Consider the following 21061-nt stretch of genomic DNA (forward strand, 5'->3'; position numbering starts at 1 on the left):
ATATCATCTTGTTAGAGAGGCCTTCCCTTGTTGAAGTTAGTCACCCTCCTTTTCCCAAGTCATTATCTAGAATTGTTTATTTACTTGATTGACTGTCATCTCCCAGTAGAGTGTATGTTTTGTGAAGGCTAGGCTCTTATTGTTAAGAACAGTGCCTGGCACATAGTAGATTCTCAGTAAATATTAACTGATGAAACATTCATGCTTGTATTACCTACAGAGACAGAGAGATCATATAGCAAAGATTTGGTAGTGTTTCTTCATCCCTGTCCTTTGGTAAAGGTAACTGGTATTTCTGAGCAGTGAAAGGCTTGCTGTAAGCAGACATCTGTTTGTTTATTTTGGCACTCTGACTCTTGAGAACATCACTGAAAAGTCTAAAGATGTCCAGCATCTGAATCCTCCAAGGTAAATCATGTTGTGTCCTGGAAAATGGCAGTGCCAGAGAACCTAGAACTTGACAAAAATGAACTTATGGCCTAAGGAACTTAATCAACTGGATTGAAATCATCCCTCTGACTGTATAGCTGCATATTGTCTGGCAAACAGTTGAATTCATATGCTTAAAGAAAAGTATACTCTAATGTAGGATACAAATTGTTCATCAGATTTTTCTGGTCTGCACAAAGCTGTGCTTTTTATCTATTTTTACTTACTTGTTTCATGACTGAAGGATTCTAATGCTGAGAAAGAAAAAAGAACATGGCAAAAGCTTAAAATCCATAGGCTTCTATGAAATATCTCCTCACACTGGCTGATTCTTTCTATTCTTTGAATATGTGTACTGCAAATAATTATCTTGCAATAAATGTGATTCTCTGGATGGTTCAGTTCAGTCGCTCAGCCGTGTCCGACTCTTTGCGACCGCATAAATTGAGCATGCCAGGCTTCCCTGTCCATCACCAACTCCCAGAGTTTACCCAAACTCATCTGCATCGAGTCGGTGATGCCATCCAGCCTACTCGTCCTCTGTCGTCCCCTTCTCCTCCTGCCCCCAATCCCTCCCAGCATCAGGGTCTTTTCCAACAAGTCAACTCTTCGCATGAGGTGGCCAAAGTACTGGAGTTTCAGCTTTAGCATCAGGCCTTCCAAAGAACACCTAGGACTGATCTCCTTTAGGATGGACTGGTTGGACCTCCTTGCAGTCCAAGGGACTCTCAAGAGTCTTCTCCAACACAACAGTTCAAAAGCATCAATTCTTCGGCATTCAGCTTTCTTCACAGTCCAATTCTCACATCCATACATAACCACTGAAAAACCATAGCCTTGACTAGACAGACCTTTGTTGGCAAAGTAATGTCTTTATTTTTTGGTTGGTCATAACTTTCCTTCCAAGAAGTAAGCATCTTTTAATTTAATGGCTGTAATCACCATCTGCAGTGATTTTGAAGCCCCCCAAAATAAAGTCTTTCACTGTTTCCACTGTTTCCCCGTCTATTTCCCATGGAGTGTTGGGACCAGATGCCATGATCTTCATTTTCTGAATGTTGAGCTTTAAGCCAACTTTTTCACTTTCCACTTTCACTTTCATCAAGAGGCTTTTTAGTTCCTCTTCACTTTTTGCCATAAGGGTGGTGTCATCTGCGTATCTGAGGTTATTGATATTTCTCCCGGAAATCTTGATTCCAGCTTGTGTTTCCTCCAGCCCAGCGTTTCTCATGATGTACTCTGCATATAAGTTAAATAAGCAGGGTGACAGTATACAGCCTTGATGTACTCCTTTTCCTATTTGGAACCAGTCTGTTGTTCCATGTCCAGTTCTAACTGGTGCTTCCTGTCAGGAGGTCAGGTGGTCTGGTATTCCCATCTCTTTCAGAATTTTCCACAGTTTCTTGTGATCCACACAGTCAAAGGCTTTGGCGTAGTCAATAAAGCAGAAATAGATGTTTTTCTGGAACTCTCTTGCTTTTTCCATGATCCAGCAGATGTTGGCCATTTGATCTCTGGTTCCTCTGCCTTTTCTGAAAACAGCTTGAACATCTGGAAGTTCACGGTTAACGTACTGCTGAAGCCTGGCTTGGAGAATTTTGAGCACTACTTTACTAGCGTATGAGATGAGTACAATTGTGCGGTAGTTTGAGCATTCTTTGGCATTGCCTTTCTTTGGGATTGGAATGAAAACTGACCTTTTCCAGTCCTGTGACCACTGCTGAGTTTTCCAAATTTGCTGGCATATTGAGTGCAGCACTTTCACAGCATCATCTTTCAGGATGTGAAATAGCTCAACTGGAATTCCATCACCTCCTCTAGCTTTGTTCGTAGTGATGCTTCCTAAGGCCCACTTGACTTCACATTCCAGGATGTCTGGCTCTAGGTGAGTGATCACACCATCGTGATTATCTGGGTCGTGAAGCTCTTTTTTGTACAGTTCTTCTGTGTATTCTTGCCACCTCTTCTTAATATCTTCTGCTTCTGTTAGGTCCATACCATTTCTGTCCTTTATCGAGCCCATCTTTGCATGAAATGTTCCCTTGGTATACTTAATTTTCTTGAAGAGATCTCTAGTCTTTCGCATTCTGTTGTTTTCCTCTATTTCTTGGCATTGATCGCTGAGGAAGGCTTTCTTATCTCTCCTTGCTGTTCTTTGGAACTCTGCATTCAAATAGAAATATCTTTCCTTTTCTCCTTTGCTTTTCCCTTCTCTTCTTTTCACAGCTATTTGAAAGGCCTCCTCAGACAGCCATTTTGCTTTTTTGCATTTCTTTTCCATGGGGATGGTCTTGATCCCTGTCTCCTGCACAATGTCATGAACCTTCGTCCATAGTTCATCAGGCACTCTGTCTATCAGATCTAGTCCCTTAAATCTATTTCTCACTTCTACTGTATAATCATAAGGGATTTGATTTAGGTCATACCTGAATGGTCTAGTGGTTTTCCCTACTTTCTTCAATTTCAGTCTGAATTTGGCAATAAGGAGTTCATGATCTGAGCCACAGTCAGCTCCTGGTCTTGTTTTTGTTGACTGTATAGAGCTTCTCCATCTTTGCCTGCAAAGAATATAATCATTCTGATTTTGGTGTTGACCATCTGGTGATGTCTATATGTAGAGTCTTCTCTTGTGTTGTTGGAAGAGGGTGTTTGCTATGACCAGTGCATTCTCTTGGCAAAACTCTATTAGCCTTTGTTTGCCCTGCTTCATTCTGTACTCCAAGGCCAAATTTGCCTGTTACTCCAGGTGTTTCTTGACTTCCTACTTTTGCAGTCCAGTCCCCTATAATGAAAAGGACATCTTTTTTGGGTGTTAGTTCTAAAAGGTCTTGTAGGTCTTCATAGAACTGTTCAGCTTCTTCAGCGTTACTGGTCGGGGCATAGGCTGGATCACTGTGATATTAATGGTTTGCCTTGGAAACGAAAAGAGATAGTTCTGTTGTTTTTGAGATTGCATCCAGGTACTGCATTTCGGACTCTTTTGTTGACCATGATGGCTCCTCTATTTCTTCTAAGGGATTCCTGTCCACGGTAGTAGATATAATGGTCATCTGAGTTAAATTCACTCATTCCAGTCCATTTTAGTCCCCTGATTCCTAGAATGTCAATGTTCACTCTTGCTGTCTCCTGTTTGACCACTTGCAATTTGCCTTGATTCATGGACCTAACATTCTAGGTTCCTATGCAATATTGCTCTTTACAGCATCGGACCTTGCCTCTATCACCAGTCACAGCCACAACTGGGTATTGTTTTTGCTTTGGCTCCATCCCTTCCTTCTTTCTGGAGTTATTTCTTCATTGATCTCCAGTAGCATATTGACACCTGCCAACCTGGGGAATTCATCTTTCAGTGTCCTATCTTTTTGCCTTTTCATACTGTTCATGGGGTTCTCAAGGCAAGAATACTGAAGTGGTTTGCCATTCCCTTCTCCAGTGGACCACAGTATGTCAGACCTCTCCACCATGACCCGACTGTCTTGGGTGGCCCCACAGGGTATGACTTAGTTTCATTGAGTTAGACAGGCTGTGGTCCGTGTGATCAGATTGGCTAGTTTTCTGTGATTATGGTTTCAGTGTCTCCCCTCTAATGCCCTCTCACAACACCTAACCTCTTACTTGGGTTTCTTTTACCTTGGATGTGGGATATCTCTTCACGGCTGCTCCAGCAAAGCGCAGCTGCTGCTCCTTACCTTGGACAAGGGATATCTCCTCTCAGCCGCTGCCCCTGACCTTGGGCATGGGGTAGCTCCTCTCAGTCGCTCCTGCGCCGTCTCAGCTTGGCGCTCTCAGTCGCTGCCCCAGATGGACACTAATCCAGCCACTGAGAAGGTATTTCTCCATTATTGATAATTAATTCTTTAAGCACAACATTGGAAGCCAGATGATAGTGAAAATCGTACATTCAGTGTGCTGAAAGAAGGCAAATGCTAGCCTATTTCCTGTTCCCAGAAAAATTATCTCTCAAGAATGGAGAGAAATAAAATCATTTTTAAGATTGGCTTCATCTTTTAAAAAAATATTTATTTATTTATTTGTCTGTGCCAAGTCTTAGATGTGGGATCTTTAGTTGCATCATGCGAACTCGTAATTGCAGCATGTGGGATCTAGTTCCCTGACCAAGGATCTAACCTGGGCTCCCTTGTGTTGAGTTGCATTCTTAGCGACTGAACCACCGGGGAAGTCTGTAAAGTCATTTTTAGATTAATTGAATTAAGATAGTTTCCTGCCAGTAGACCATTATTTATGGAAATTCTGAACAAGGATTTTGAAAAGAGAGAAAGTTATCCCAGATGGAAGAGTGAGTGGAAAGAAAATAACATGATAAATTAAAATCATTGTTGACTATATTAAATAATAACATCATCTTTTACAGTTTAAAAACATTAGCATATGCAAAAATAATAATATAAGCTGGGTGAAGGGTAAAGTTTTCTAAAGGCCTAGAATTAATTGATCAAGAAGAGAATATTAAGTTCTAAGTTTGATATGATAAGGTTCGATATTATAGTTCTTATAACTTCTCTGTCCAATATGGTAACCAAATATGGCTAGTTAAATTTAATTAAATATTTACTTCCTAAGTTTCACTAGACACACTTTAAATTGCTCAGTAGCCACCTGTGACTAGTGAATTTCTTACTGGGCAACAAAGATTTAGAATATTTCCATTATTACAGCATGTGCTGATGGATAATGCTCCTTTAGAGTAAACATGAAAAGAATAGAAAACATAGTACATAACTTCTGGATTAGTAAAAGGGGGAAGTTTAATCCAAAAAGAAGAAAGGAGAGGTAAAGAAATGTAGAGCTGATGGGAAAGAGAGAACGGTAGATTTAATATATTCAAATATATGAATAATTGTAGTAATATCAATAGGACTAAATGCTCTAGTTAAAAGTCAATGATTCTGAGGTCAGATTAAAATATATATATTTGCTGTTACAAGAGACATATATAAAATAGTCTGAAGTTACACAAAATAATTGCAAATAAAAAAGAGATAAAAGAGATGCCATACATTGCTAATCTAAAGAAAACTGATGTACCAATAGTAATATCAGAAAGAATAGACTTTTGAGTCAAAAAGTATTACTATTGACAGAATGTTTAATTTACTAAGAAGATATAATCATTTCAAATGTGTATGTGTCTGGAGGCACCTAGAAAATAAATACTCTGATTGACTATTCCTTGAACTCAGTGGGAATCGCCACAGAGAGTAAAGATCAGTTTTTAACAATGGAAAACAGAATTTGTATGCAACTAATAACATAAGCTCCAAGTACATAAAGCAGAATTTAATAAGAAGAAATAAATTTGCCATACTGGAAGCTTTTACAATACTTTTCACTGTAATTGATAGAAGCAGAAAAGATAACCTAATAAACATATATTCTTTTCAAAAAATTAATGAACTTTTTATTTTTGACTAATTCTAGATTTACAGGAAAGTTGAAAAGATAGTATTCAGAATTCCCATACATTCTTCACCCAATTTCTCCTACTCTTACATGACCATAATACATGTGTCAAAACGTAGAGATTTAATGTTGATACATTACTATTAACTATGTTACAGTTCTCACATTTCACTAATTTTTTCACTAATTTTTTTTATGTTCCAGAATCCAATCCAGGGTATTATATTGCATTTTAATCATTGTATCTTCATAGTCTCCCCTTGTCTATGCTGCTTTCTCAGGCTTTCCTTGTTTTCTATGAACCTGACTATCCATTCTTTTTATGTACTAATGAAATTTATAAAACTTGACCTAATGCTGTTATAAAGCCAAGTTTCAACAAATTTATAAGGATTTAAAATAAACAAAGTTTAAAATAGTCTCTGACCACAATGTAATTAATCTAGAAATCAGTAGAGAAAATCAGTAGAGACTGTTTGAGTCAAAAACTCATAATGAAACAAAGTGTATTTTAAACTACACAGCAGCTAAATCTTTATCAAAATTTGTGAGATTTAGCTAAAACAGTTTTTAAAGCCCTAAAAGTCATATATTAAGGAATAGTAAAAGACTGAAAATTAATGAGCTATATATCTATCTTAAGAGCAAAAGTATTAAAATAGAAAGTATATAATAAAGAAGACTAGCAAAGCTAAAATTCTTCAAAACAGGCTTGAAGAAACACTTCAAAAAATGGATACCCAAATGACCAGTGAACATATGAACTAGTCATCAGGGCAATGCAAATTAAAGTCAAAATACACACATCAGAATGACTAACATTTAGAAGTCTGACAATACTAAATGTTGGAGAAGATATGCAATATAGAGAATTTTCATTCCATGCTAATGATAATATAAACTGACTACCTCCTTTGGAAAGCAGTTGGGAGTTATCTAGTAAAGTTGAGGATAAGACTCGGGAATTTGACAAGGCAAATTTGCTAGAGAAAATGTAGATTTGTGAAACAGGATAAATGTACAAAGAACGTTCATAGCAGTGTTATTTGTCATCACCCCAGACTGAAAGCAACTTGAATATCCATCAAAAGATGAATGAATAACTGTTATATTCATACTATGGAATGCTATAGTACAATGAAAACAAAGAACAGCTTCTTATCACTATATACGATTACTTGGTATATTATATATTTGCTAAACCATCTATTTTATTCACTGCTTAGTCTTCAGTTTCTCTGATAGCACCTGGTACATAGTAGTACATAAAAGACATCCAAATGAGTTAATTGATAAAATACTAATTAATGTAGAGATTCTGCCTATGAAGAGTTGAAATCTTTGTATTGTTCATCACTAGTCTATAGAAGTACAACTGATTTTTATATATTGATCATGTATTATTCTAGGTGTATTTTTGTGGATTTCTTAGGATTGAAAATTCAGTACTTTGGAAAGACTTAATGAAGTTGAATACTAAAGATAGTTGCTGTAATTAGTAAAGATGTTCCAAAAAATAATGAAAATCTAAAGAGATTATACTCTCAAACTGCTTCTTAAGGGCCTAGGTTTTCATTTTAAATAAATTAAAACTGGAAGGCATATTCTTGTGTTGTTTATATAGAATCATAGCCAAAAGATCCACTTTCAAAGAAACAGCCTTATTTTGGCTCTGCGTCAGAAGGTTGACAAGTGGATACCGTTGTGTTTTAAGTTAACGTGAAATGTTTAAGATATGTATATAACATTTTCCACAGTTCTCTGCTTTAACTTATTCAATTAACTTATCTTCAGCCAACCATTAGTACACTTGCATGATTAAGAGGCTTTTACCACCCTTAAATTTTGCAGAAATAGAGGAAATAAATTATAGCCTAAAGAAGTTGTTCTCAAACTTTGCTATACAGCAAAGGAATGAAAACTTAGATACAGCAGTGGAATGAAAACTTAGATACTTGAAAAACAACTTGAGTCTCGAAATCTTTTAACTTTTTAAAACACTGTTTAAAAACCACTATTCTTACTGTTACTTGTGCAAATCTGTCAGTTCTTGGTGGTATTCAAGAAGATCATTTGGATATGGAAAGAAAATATTGCCCCTGTTATTTTTTATTTCATTATATAAATTTATGTTAATATATTAATTAAGTACATGTAAATAACTTACAAATATATTTTAGGAATGGGAGTGAAATCAAAGTAAGTTGTTTAGACAGCAGAAATCTGTTTTTCTTCAGTAGTCAGAGCAAAGTATAATGGAAGGAGAGTAGCGATGCCCAATTTTATTGTTCTGTACTTTAAAACTTTGAATTTATTTTTCTGCTGTACCTCCACAAACAAAATAAGAATCATGAGGCAAATAGTTTCCCTTAAGAATGTATATTAACTTTCCTTTAAGGAAGTAACATTAGTTATGTTTACTTGTATCTCCAGTATACTTTGCTAGGAACTAATAAAATGGGAAAGCCTTATTAACCCATAAATTAACATCTTTTAGATTTGCCTTGCTTTAAATACAAAACATTTGTTTTTTCAATTAAAAAAATGGGATTTTCTTAATTCTCTTCCTGAAATAGATTACTTTTAAAATTTGAATCATTTAAATACATCTTTACAATCTTTAGAAATAAAGTTGTATATAATAATTCCATTTTATAATTTTTTGCATAATTGAAATATAGCTAAGCAGTATTTTTCATACTGTGCTATAGTGAGCTATAAACAAATTTGAAAACTGTTGGGTGTTGATTTTAGTGATGATTTTTTTTCATCAGTAATATTTTTTAATTTAGTATTTTATTAGAATAAAACCCTCAAGAGTGATGTAAGTTTTTTTGTAACTGTTTTTATAATAACTTTATCATGATTAGTGAGACAGTCATTTGTTTTCTAGATTGATGACATTGTAAAAGCTGTTGGTAACTGCAGCTACAACCAGCTAGTGGAGAAGATCATCTCTTGTAAGCAGTCAGAAAATAGTGAGCTGGTTAGTGAAGGTGGGTGAGTGCTGCTAATACCTGACTTATTCTTGGCAGAATAACTTGTCTTATAATTTAATATCTTTTAAATGTCTTAAATACAACTTCTAAAAATAAAAGTGATGCTACCTGTGGGAATTAAAAGAAGTAATTATTTTAAAAAAAGAAGTAATTATTCATAAAGGTGCCAGTGAAAGGTTTTTCCTAGAACGCTTTTTACTTGCCTTGTAAAATCAGGCCTGGATTCTAATAAAAGTCTTTGGAATCACTTGCTGTCTTTGATATGACCAATTACCAGGGGTTACTGATAATTGCTCTTTTAAAAAAGGGTTATTATTTGGGAGTACTGAGGGAACTTTATAATTCATCCTGAACACTGAGTGAGATGTGTGTTATGGTACTCATGTTCATTTTAGTAGAGCTCTGCCCTATATTTCAGTACAATATAGTATGTTAAAGTTCTGTTCTGGATCAGAGTACACTTTTGATCATTAGTTTTCCTAATTCTTAACTAAAAGTAAGTATTGTTAAATTCATCAATATAGAAATGGTTTCTTTTTTCTTTTTTAAAAACTGTGTTCCAGTCAGTGAAGGGAAGAGCATATTTGAAACCAAAATGCTGTCAGGAACCATAGCATTTGGCATAATTTCCCCAACACCCACTTCAGTTTTTCATAAATATACACAAATACTAAGTCTCCTATTCTTGGGTTGAAGGATTAACAGAAGAAAGAGAAATAGTGAAAAGTAGGTGATAAGCTTCATCTTTCTGTCTCAGACATAGTTCTTTCACATGAAGTATAATAAAAATCTATTATAATCACTGCATGTTAAAAAATTAAAGCCAAGTGACTACAAGAGTACCTAAGAAGATATGTAAGTGAATCTCAAACTATATTGGTTAATAAGAACCCAACTAATTATTTGCCGGGGTACAGCCCCGGCTGATCCAGGGTATTCGAAGGAGAGACGGCATAGGCGAGGGTCAGGAAACAACTGCTTAATTACATGTTAATTAAGGATACAAAGAGTAATAGAATGAGGATAGCTCAGTAGGAAAATTCAGTGGAGAAAAGAGGCTGAGTAGCTTGGTTTACGCGGGAGACCAATAAAACTTCAAGACAAGAAGTCTGCACCACTTACGTAGGCCGCAGGCGTCCTTCCGTTCTCCCGAAGGAGAGGAGACACTGAGGCCTCCCCGGTCGGATCTTAGAAGCCCAGGCATAATTAGCAAGCATGGTGGGTTCCGCGCTCCAGATGGAGACTCAGCCAGAATTTGGGAGAGAGAGCGACATGGGGAGACCAAGTTTTGGTGAACAAGGCCCGCACTTTATTTTCCAAAGTAGTTTTTATATCTTAAGTTATGCACAGAGGATAATGGGAGAAGGGGTGGAATCATGCAAGGACAGCAGTTCCTGGTTCTAATCGAAGCCAGGCTTTCAAACTTATCATATGCAAAAGTTCAGGTGATTGACATCATCTTCTGGCCAGGAGGCCTGTTAACATTTTAAGAAACTTATTTTTCTCTAAAGGTGATTATTCCAGAGTCAGGCACCAGCCTCCAAAAAAGCTTTGGACAAAGCTGCATTTTACATTTCTATACACCCATTATATCAATCAATACACTGCCAAGGACACAGTAGGTAAGGAGTATGGAGACTTAGCAGCAAACATTGGCCCAACAAGTGAAAAACCCTTCACCAATACAATTTCTAATCAATCTTTTAACTACTCAAAGGAATCTGTGTTTAGGCAGTTTAGAACATCTCCTGCCTCTCACAGTTGGGAGGCTCTGAACAATCACATGTGGCCGGAAAAACCTATTCAGGCAGGCTAGAGGATTTCCAAAGGAGTTTGTAGGTTAAACACTGTCACACCCAGGAATTATTAACTGGAGCTGTAAGCTAATTCTTTTTTCAGAGAGAGGTAGTGGGGGACAGCCCCCCGTAAAGTCAGAGGTGTAGGTGAAAGCACAAAGCAGAAAGTAGGCAGACTCTGGTTTGGGGGTAGATGCTCGAGAATTTCCAGGGGGACTCCTGAGGCTCGATCCCGCCTTTGCGTATGCTGAGCCTCCTTCCTCATGACCTTTGTCATGGGCGGAGTTCCTCACGCTGGCTCCCGGCAGTGATAGAATTCCTGTTGAGCTATTCCAGATCCTGAAAGATGATGCTGTGGAAAGTGCTGCACTCAATATGCAATATGCACTCAATATGCAATATGCCGGCTCCCGGCAATTATTGCTAAATTATCTAGGCATAAATATTCAGGGATATTGATGATTGATTTGTGTGACACCTCTTTCACTACAGCCTAAGGCAGCAAAGTTTAAATTTTAAGAGAGAGAGGAGCAAGAAAAGTTGTCACAAAAAATGTCTTCCCTTAGTTAACAAAATTCCACTCACTAGAAGATTCCATTCTTTATCCATGCTCTGTAAATATTCTTAGAAAGCAGGCTACAAAGAAATTATCTCTCTGTGGATTCCTACTTTCTCAGTAACTTTCAGTATGTTATTCAATAATATTTGAGAGAACAATTGGATCTAGAAAGTGTTAACAGATAAAATGATAGCCAATAAGTGATATTTGGACGAATATATTTATGAGGTAAGAAACTATAGGAAACACTATTAATGGCATTTTCACCAAGTGAGGCTGCATTGTAACATGGGTACCACTTATTACACTTGCAGAATGAACAGCAACTGAAAAACAGTCCCTTCATCACTAAAGTGGTTTTACAACTATTTATTATTATTATTTCTCTAGCATTGATTTCTGGGATATTGAAAAAGGTAGCTAATTTGTATAATATTGATAACTTGAGAAGAACATCTTGGTAAAAACAAGAAGGAATCTTCCTCTTTAGTGGTACAGAATTTCCAGGTAATATATACCAAGCTGATTAATTCCTTGATATATAAATTTTGTAATGGTGAAATTGTGCTTATCAGATTTCCATTTCAAAGAAAAATTATATATGGAATTCAGTACAATTAAAAAGCTCAACTAGTTTTTTGTTTATAAGAAATTACAAATATGTAGTCTGATTGAAATAAGTATTCAATCCCAATGGCTGCATGTATAAAGTCACTATGACATCAGTAATGAAATGAAAGACCACGATGGACCTTTTTACTTATTTAATGTAGCAATTAGCTTTTTTCCATTTTCTTCACCATATTTTCTTGGGTATGTTATTCAGCTGAAGAAGTCTGCTTTCTTTTTCTATTTAGCCTTACAACTGTAACTTTCCTTCTGAATCATAAAATATCCCAAAATGTTTTATTATTTCTAATCCTGTATTAAAAATTATTGAACTTTGGCCTTAGATGGTAACTGCTTATTTTTTTTAAATTCAAAAGTTTCATTTCCATAAGGTGCAGAATACAAGAAATGCTTTTACTATCATTCTTTTTTGATGAAAAAGAAATATTATTTAGCGATTGGTCAAATAGAATTAGACATTCTTTCAACTTCTTTCGGAAAATATTTGTTTTCTTCTGATGGCAGTATCTCGTAAGTAAAAGTACAGAACTTTTCGTGTACATAGAATATTTGTTATTTGCTGCCTCTTTTGGATGTTAATATTTTTTTGATTCAAGTTATAATGATGGGTTGTAGCATGGCAGCAAAAATCAGCAAGGCAAAAACTAGCTCAGAGTTTGTCATTAATTCCAGGTGCTCTCTCAGGAATAATTTCTTTAACAACTGTTTCTAGATTTAAAAAAAAAAAAAAGCCTAAAAGAAATTTTTCTAGCATAGTCATTTAGTCAAGTACCTATTGAACCTTTATTATGTGCCATAAACACTGAAGGTTATAGTTTGAGTTCATATTATTTTTGATTAAATAATATTGATTTCCTTTTGTTTTTCTTTCTCTTTCATTTTGAAAAAACTCCAACCCATGAAGTTGGAAGAGCACAATGAATATGTGCGTATGTACATACATATATATGTTTCATCTAAATTCACAAATTACTAATGTATTCAAGTTTTACTTTCTTTCTGTATTCACACACACACACACAATTTCTTCCCTAAATCATGTAATAATTAATTGCAAATATTATAAAACTATCCATTAACTCCCCAGTATTTGTCTTCTAAGAACAAAGAATATTCCTCTGTAATCACAATACAGTTATCTCAGGAAATTTAGCATTGATACACTACCAGTATCTAACATACTATTTATTTTCAAAATTCCCCAGTTATCCCAATAATGCCCCTTATAACATTTAAGATTTTTCAATATAGGCTTCAATCAGGTATCATTTAATTATCATACCAACTTAGTCTCCTGTAATTTAGAACAGATCTCTATCTATTTTTCTTTTTGGTCTTTTGTGGTATTTACTTTTCTTTATAATCCAGCCTAATTGTTTTATAAAATAGTCCTCAATTTTGATTCATTTGATTGTTTCCTAAGTAGACTTGTGTTAAATATTTTCAGTGGGGTTACCACATAGGTGACATTGTGTCTTTCCTAGTGCCTCAAATCGAGTGGCACATCATGTCTGGCTATCCCATTGTTGGTGATGTTCAAATTTAATTAAGGTGATATTTACCAGATTTTTTTATTGGAAAGATGCCCTTTGCCATTTGTAATTAATAAATAATTGCTGATATTATGCTTTGAAACTCCATAATTTGTTTAGTTATGAAAAGTTAAAACTAGATTAAGCTTTTGAATATGTCACTGTTTATAAGTTGGTAGAAGAATTAGGAAACATTTATCTAAATCTAAATTAAGCTATGCTCTGTGGTTCAGGGAGAAATAAAGTTCAGTTTACATTTATAATGCAATAAATTTGCATTTATAATGCAGTAAATTTTTTAACTTAATACCAGTTAAGTTCCAATGTTCACCTTGCCATAACTAGTTTTATGTCCTTAAGCAAATTGCTTCTTCTCTCTGAATCCATGTCCTGATCGCTAGAAACAAATAGCTGAGAAAGACTATTCTAGGGTTAAATTTTGGAATTTCATATATGAAAGTAATGTTGTGCTATAGCTCCACTGAATTTTGGTATCTTTTTGAAACGGTTTTATAGAGAGAATGTTGTGTGAGTGTGGTATGGAAGGGACATTTAGAAACATCTTTCTGAAAGAAGTGTTTAATTACGTGGATATTCCAACAGCAATGGTATTTCTCAGAGATATAATACTTACATTATAAATGTTAGATAATAGTAAGTGCTTTAGTATATGACTAATACGTTTCACTCAGTAACTTAGTACTTAGCAAAGTAATGATAATAATTAAGGGGAATCTTATTTCTAAATGTATAAAACCCAAGAAGTTGCAGATGTGCTATAAGTTTCCTTCGGCTGTGGCTTTCTGTATAACTTTTTGCACTTCCCCTCCTACCTTACCAATTCCTTGGAATAACATGGTATAATGATTACTTTTTACAACCAGTTTGTAGCTGGAAGTGCTATGGTTTGACGCTGAAAGTGAGGGATGGGCCCTGTCAACTATAAATTGACACTTGCCTGTCAACTACAAATTGGCACTTGCTGAGAGCATTTGCCAGCAAGTGAAGAACAACAACAAGGGCATTTGCCATCTGTCTGTGCTGCTGCAGCTGCTGACCTTTGACACTTCCTGAAGGGAATTCAGTGTGGAGAGTGAGGCACTCTGTGCTCCAGGGAAACTGGTGTAACAGGTCTTTAGATAGTAAGATATTTTCAGGAATGATTTCATGATCCCAATCTTTGCATCTCCTCATATCTAGAAAAGCACTAAATCCCTTCATGGTGACATCAGCTCCTTGTGACTAGCAGAAAACCTTTTGTAAAATGAGTGCTTGATTGCATTGAACTCCCCCTTCACCAAAATCTTATTACCTTCCTCCACTAGCTCTTTGGACCAGTCGCTCAGAGCTATCTGAGGTGCTGTCTCTTGGGCTGCAGTCCTCATTTTGCCCCAAATAAAACTTAACTCAAAATTCTAAAAAGTAAATAAAAGTAAGGGATGATAAGGGAGTGGAATAAACCTATATTATACAGCTGCCTCTGGCCCTACCAAGTTTCTACCAACTTTTTTTTTCAATTTTTTATTGAGGTGTCAGTTTCTTAACACAGATTCATGTTTACACCCTATATCTGCACTTCCCTGCTCACTTATAAAACTTTTTAGAGCATTCTCTTCCCCTCCATTCCTTTTTAAAGAAAGGGAGCAAAGAAGAAAGGAAGAAAAAGAAGGAAAGAGAGAAATACAGGCTTTTAAAATATTTATACAATTGACTTTTATTATTACTGAAAGTTATGTCCTGTAAAGTTGCTGTGAACACTGAATTAGCCAATACCAAACCACTACTCTCAATCAAAACAGAAGATTAGGTAGCTGTGAGCTTCTGGTCACATTTTCATCAGCTTGTCAAGAGATAACCTTGTTTTTTGTGTGTGTTTCTGTTTAGAGACACCTCTGTTGACTCATAAACATTAAACTCATAGCCAAGAGCCCTGTAACTCTTGCCTGACTGAAGCTGTAAAAAATATGTATTGTCTTCATAAGGCACATCACAACCTTTGTGTGCTTAGGAACACTAACTTCAACATTATACTTAGGAAGCATTTTACACATTAAAAATCACCCCAAAAAGCACAAAAATTTCACAAAATGTGAAAAGTGTGGCATTAAATAGAACATGAAAATGACACTTCTTCACAGTATGAGAGCTGAAACAAGAAGGCATAGTGTTGCTTATTTTGTCTTCAGTGGGGAATGTGCATATTGGGTAACTCAATTTTTTTGATATTTTGTACATACTTAGGAATGCAATAAGTATTTATTTTTGGAGTTATAAATTTTAGATAGACAAATTTGCAGATATGAACCCATGTGAATAATGAGGATCAACTGTACATACATATCTTTTAAATTAAACCCCAGAAAGCTTCTTTGTATTTCATTATGTTTGAAAAGAAAAGAGATTATTTCTATTTCTGATCTTAATATATCTATATAATGAGTGGCATATGTTGAAGAATAGGATAAAAATGTAATTGGTTACCCCACTGTTTTCTGTTAGGTTTTATGCCTACTTTTAGTTTTAAAGCAAGAATTGAACAGTTTGTGAATTGAAAATTATCTGAGATCTTTGTCAAAATCTTAAGCAACTCAGTTTCTTGAAGCTGCTTTTAATTTCTAAATACCTGTCCTTTGGGGAAGTGGTTGTTAACATACAACTTTTGCTCCTACCCACTTTTTAAATTGCTAACCCTTGCCTTCTCATTTGTTATATTGGGTTTTAGTTTTATTGTGTCTCTTTCTTTTATTGAAACTCTTTGCAAAAGTAGGTGTGGTATAAGTAAATGCATTTATTAATAAAAAGAATTTCAGATAATTATTTCTTTAGCCTGGAAATGTCAGATACATCTTCCATAGCAGAATAAGAAAGAAGAATCTCCAGTTTGGCACCATCATGTTATAATAGAAAAGTTTTATTTTGATTGGCCTTTCTTCATACTTGGAACACAGTGTAAATAGAAAAACTTTTAAATTTTGAAATTATTCTTCCATTTAATATTATGCATTGGTTCCTAGGCTTTGTAGCTGAGCAGTTTCTAAATAACACAGCCACTCAACTGACATACCATGGATTATGTGAACTAACTTCAACGGTTCAGGAAGGAGAACTTTGTGTTTTCTTTCGGAATAATCATTTTAGCACCATGACCAAATACAAGGTATGATATAGAAATAGCTATTGTTACTCTGAACTAAAGGAGCTTGATTTAGAGGTGTCTTATGATCTGCTTCAAAATAAAAAAAAAATTAGCATGATATTCTTTAACCATCAAATTACAAGGTAATTATTAATTCTTTAGAGTGGAAATCAGTTTTTTGTATTTATGTAGGTCTCAATTCCCTTTGCACAGATTATTGCATTAAAATGTATGTATTTTCTTTCTAAGGAAAAAGAAGATAAACCCTAGAGATAGAACTAGGATGACTGCTGATGATGGATATTTACATTTGAGATCTAAAGGACTTTAGAGGAAAGAATCAAGATTTGTTTGCATGATAGTGTTTTCTATTATTATAGTTATCAGTGTGACTTTAAATTCTTTTTATTGTGCCATTTATGGCTTTGCCAAAAAGAACTTACTGATTCATCTCTCTTGTTATCTCCTCAGCTGTTCCATTTTTAGAGCTGCCATTTAATTCAGGAGTTTATCAACTTATCTCTAGACTTCTGTGGCAGAATATTGCTCTGATCATGTCAATAATATAGCAAAAATGTTCAGTAGAACGCAGTTCCTAGAGGATAAAAATGCAAGATATTTTCTACTGTCCCCTTGTGCCAACACTTTGCTTCAGCCATAATGATCTGTCTACTCATTAATAACCCTTCATCCCCTTATACACTTTATGTTTTCCCATTTATGCACTTTTATTGCCATTTCTTACTCGTTAATCCCTTTGTTTACATTCTCACCCCCCTTTTCTTTAGAAGATTTATTGATTTTTTAAAGATTCAATACTTTGTTTATTTATATTTTAGCTGTCCTGAGTCTTTGTTGCTGCACATGGGCCTTCTTTAGTTACAGCGAGCAGGGGCTACTCTCTGGTTGTGGTGCTCAGGCTTCTCTTGGCAGTGCCTTCTCTTGTTGCTGAGCACAGGCTCCAGAGCGCCATCTCAGTAGTTGTGGTGCATGGGCGTAAGTTGCTCCGCAGCATGTAGGATCTTCCCGAACCACGGATCAAATCCGTGACCCTGCATTTACAGGTTGATTCTTTACAACTGAACCACCAAGGAAGCCCCCATTCTCACCCGGTTTTGCCTATCCAGTTTTCACCTATTGTTTAAGAAGCATTTCAAATACTAACTCTTCGGTAAGCTACTTCTTTTCTCCTTAAACCAGTGGTTCTCAACCCAGATTGTATACTAGAACTGCCTAGCATACAGTTTTAAGGGAGCTCTTAAAAAAATCCCAATGCCCAGATCCCAGCATGATCTCAATTAAATCAGAATCTGTAGAGGTGGGACTTGCTGCTGCAGCTGCTGCTAAGTCGCTTCAGTCATGTCCGACTCTGTGCGACCCCATAGACGGTTGAGTATTTTTAAAAACGCTTTCCAAGTGATTTTTTTTTAAAGTTTTAAAAATTTATTTTTGGTTGTGCTGGGTCTTCATTGCTGCCCATGGGCTTTCTTTAGTTGTAGCGAGTGGTGGCTACTCTTCCTTGTGGTCATGGGCTTCTCATTGCAGTGGTTTCTCTTGTTGCAGACCATAAGCTCTATGTGCTCAGGCTTCAGTAGTTGTAGTGCATGGGCTCAGTAGTTGCGGCATGCAGCCTCAGTAGTTGAGGTGTGAAGGCTTACTGAAGTCAAGAATCTGACTTCATGTTTCCTTCAACACATTAATCAGTGAACTGTAAAAAGCAGTATAAAATAATTATTTGTTTGCTTACATAGGAATAGCTTGTATAGTCCTAGCTTTCTTACTCTGCTGTTTGTTATAGCAAGGGTTTATTTGTATTATTGCCATATTTAAGCTAGATATGTGATAGGTATGGACCCAGATTTATCCATATTCCTCAGAAATCTAAGGCCAAAGAACTACAAAATCAGAATTATTGCTACATAATAAATACTGCTAGGTCATCTTGGTTTATTTTACCTTATCTCCTCAAGTCCACATTTTGTTCATTCATTTAATCAAATATCTTTTGGGCATGATTATGACCGAGTGCTCAGCTAAGTACCAGGACTGCAGCCTGAGCAAGGCAGCTCCTGATTTGGCAAGGGAAACACGTTAAATAATTGCACAAGTAGTTATCATTTCTACTGAGATTTACTCTGTAAAGGCTGCATATGACATGCTGTGAGTACTTTTATTAGACTTATAACCTATTTGAGAATGTCAGGAAAAAGGGGGGTTGCCATTAACTAAGCAGATGGAGCATGTGTGCAATGCCCTGAGGAGGGAAATAACCTAACTTTGTAAGGAGTTCAAAGAAGGCCTATGTGACTAAAGCATAGAAAATAGGAGGCATGATGTAAGGCTCAAGAAATAGATACCAGATCTTATAGAGTTCTCAGTTAAAAGGAAAAATAGGGAATTCCCTGGTGGTCCAGTGGTTGGGACTTGGCACTTTCACTGCCAGGGCCTGGATTCAATCCCTGCTTGGGGAACTAAGATCCTATAAGCCACAGTTCAGTTCAGTTGCTCAGTCATGTCTGACTCTTTGCCGACGCCATGGACTGCAGCTCACTAGGCTTCCTTGTCCATCACCAACTCCCAGAGCGTGCTCAAACTCATGTCCATCAAGTCGGTGATGCCATCCAAAAAGAAAAGGAGAAGTAGACCTTGGTCTCCTAATGGCCTAATGATTCCTTTTGTTCTTTCTTTCTCTCTTTTTTCCTTTTGCTTATTAGCAGGGGTGAGATAGTTCAGTTGAGAAAACAAGGTCTCTGGTGTCGTTGGTGATTGTTTAACAACTTCCCAAAATTGAACTTTAGATGTTACCTTTTTTTTTTTTTAAATCAAGGCCATACCCCTGACCTATAGGTCCTTTAAATGTCATCTAGGTATTTGCAGTTTTCCTATGTGGTTGGAGAGAGTGTCCCTCTCCTAAAACTCATTGTACATTAGGTCTGTTTCTGGATTGAATATGCATTTCTGTGAGATAATGGTAGCTGAGGGAATGTGTGCATCCTGCTATTTCTCTACTTCTAAGTTTTCTCAGTGAACCTTATTTCATGGCTGAACAGTATATCAGAAGTGATGATACACCTGCCCCTTATATAACATTAACACATTATTGACTGAAAACCTATTAATGCCATAGGCATTCGTTTCTGCAAAAATCCCCTTGTCAATAATGTGTTGAGATGTTTTGGACTTCAAGGCAAGAGTGGACATGTATTTAGTTAGGAGACTATTGTAGGAAGGCAAGTAAGAGATTGTAATGACTTGAACTAAGATTGTAAAGAAATAGAGAGTAGACAGATTCCATAGACATTTAAGAGATATAGTCAACCAGATTTGGTGATTAAGATGGATAGAAATTATTTCAAGCATTTTTTCTGACCACAGTGGTATAAATCTAAAAATCAGCCAAAGAAAGAAAAATGAGGGGAAAAAATTACATGGAGGCTAAACAATATGCTACTAAAAAACCAGTGAGTAACAATGAAATGAAAAAAGGAAATTACAAAACACCTTGAGACAAATGACAATGAAAACAACTTACAAAATCTATGGGATGCAGCAAAAGCAGTTCTAAGAAGGAATTTTATAGTAATACAGGCTTCCTCAAAAACAAGAAAAATCTCAGACTACTGAACCTTCCACCTAAGAGAAGTAGAAGAAGAACAAATAAAATCTGAAGTCAGCAGAAGGAATAAAATAATAGTGATCAAAGAGGAAATAAAACAGAAATTTTAAAAAATAGAAAAAAAATCAGTGAAACCAAGAGCTGATTGTTTGAAAGTATAAACAGCAAAATTGACACCTCTAGCCAGGCTCACCAAGAAGAAAAGAGAGAAGACCAAAATAAAATAAGAAATGAAGGAGGAAAAATAACATCCAATATTGTAGAAATTTTAAAAACTCATAAATTCTGTGAATATATGCCAACAAACCTAGAAAAAAATGGATGCTGCTGCTGCTGCTGCTAAGTCACTTCAGTTGTGTCTGACTCTGTGTGACCCCATAGATGGCAGCCACCAGGCTCCCCCATCCCTGGGATTCTCCAGGCAAGAATACTGGAGTGGGTTGCCATTTCCTTCTCCAATGCATGAAAGTGAAAAGTGAAAGTGAAGTCGCTCAGTCGTGTCCGACTCTTCGCGACTCCATGGACTGCAGCCTATCAGGCTCCTCCATCCATGGGATTTTCCAGGCAAGAGTACTGGAGTGGGGTGCCATTGCCTTCTGCGAGAAAAAAAATGGATAAGTTTCTGTAAACAAGTTTGTCAAAACTGAGTCAAAATGAAACAGATAATTTGAAAAGAATGATCACTAGAAATGAAATAGAATCTATAATCAAATAAACAAACAAACCCCCAAACCAAAAACTCCTGGCAAACAAAAGTCCAGGACCAGATGGCTTTACTGGAGAATTCTACCAAACATACAAAGAAAAACTTATCCCTCTCAAAGTATTCCAAAATATTGAAGAGGAAGAAACACTACCAAAGTCATACTGTGAAACCACCCCTGATAGCAAAACCAGACGAAGATACCACAAAAAAAGAAAATTACAGGCCAGTATCTTTGAT

At 35.9% G+C, this 21061-nt stretch overlaps 1 protein-coding gene across 2 annotated transcripts in view; it reads left to right on the forward strand.

The window, feature by feature from the left end:
- Nucleotides 1-21061, forward strand: part of MINDY2 (MINDY lysine 48 deubiquitinase 2) — an 82325-nt gene that overhangs the window by 38104 nt on the left and 23160 nt on the right. The window contains exons 5-6 of one of the 2 annotated variants that reach the window (XM_025295678.3): nt 8744-8846; nt 16381-16523. The exons of the other annotated variant lie outside the window; for it this stretch is intronic. Coding sequence (XP_025151463.3) covers nt 8744-8846; nt 16381-16523 — 246 coding nt within the window. The remainder of the gene's footprint in view (nt 1-8743; nt 8847-16380; nt 16524-21061) is intronic. 2 annotated transcript variants of the gene reach the window in all.

Source organism: Bubalus bubalis, chromosome 11, assembly GCF_019923935.1.
Source record: "Bubalus bubalis isolate 160015118507 breed Murrah chromosome 11, NDDB_SH_1, whole genome shotgun sequence".
Taxonomy (NCBI): domain Eukaryota; kingdom Metazoa; phylum Chordata; class Mammalia; order Artiodactyla; family Bovidae; genus Bubalus; species Bubalus bubalis.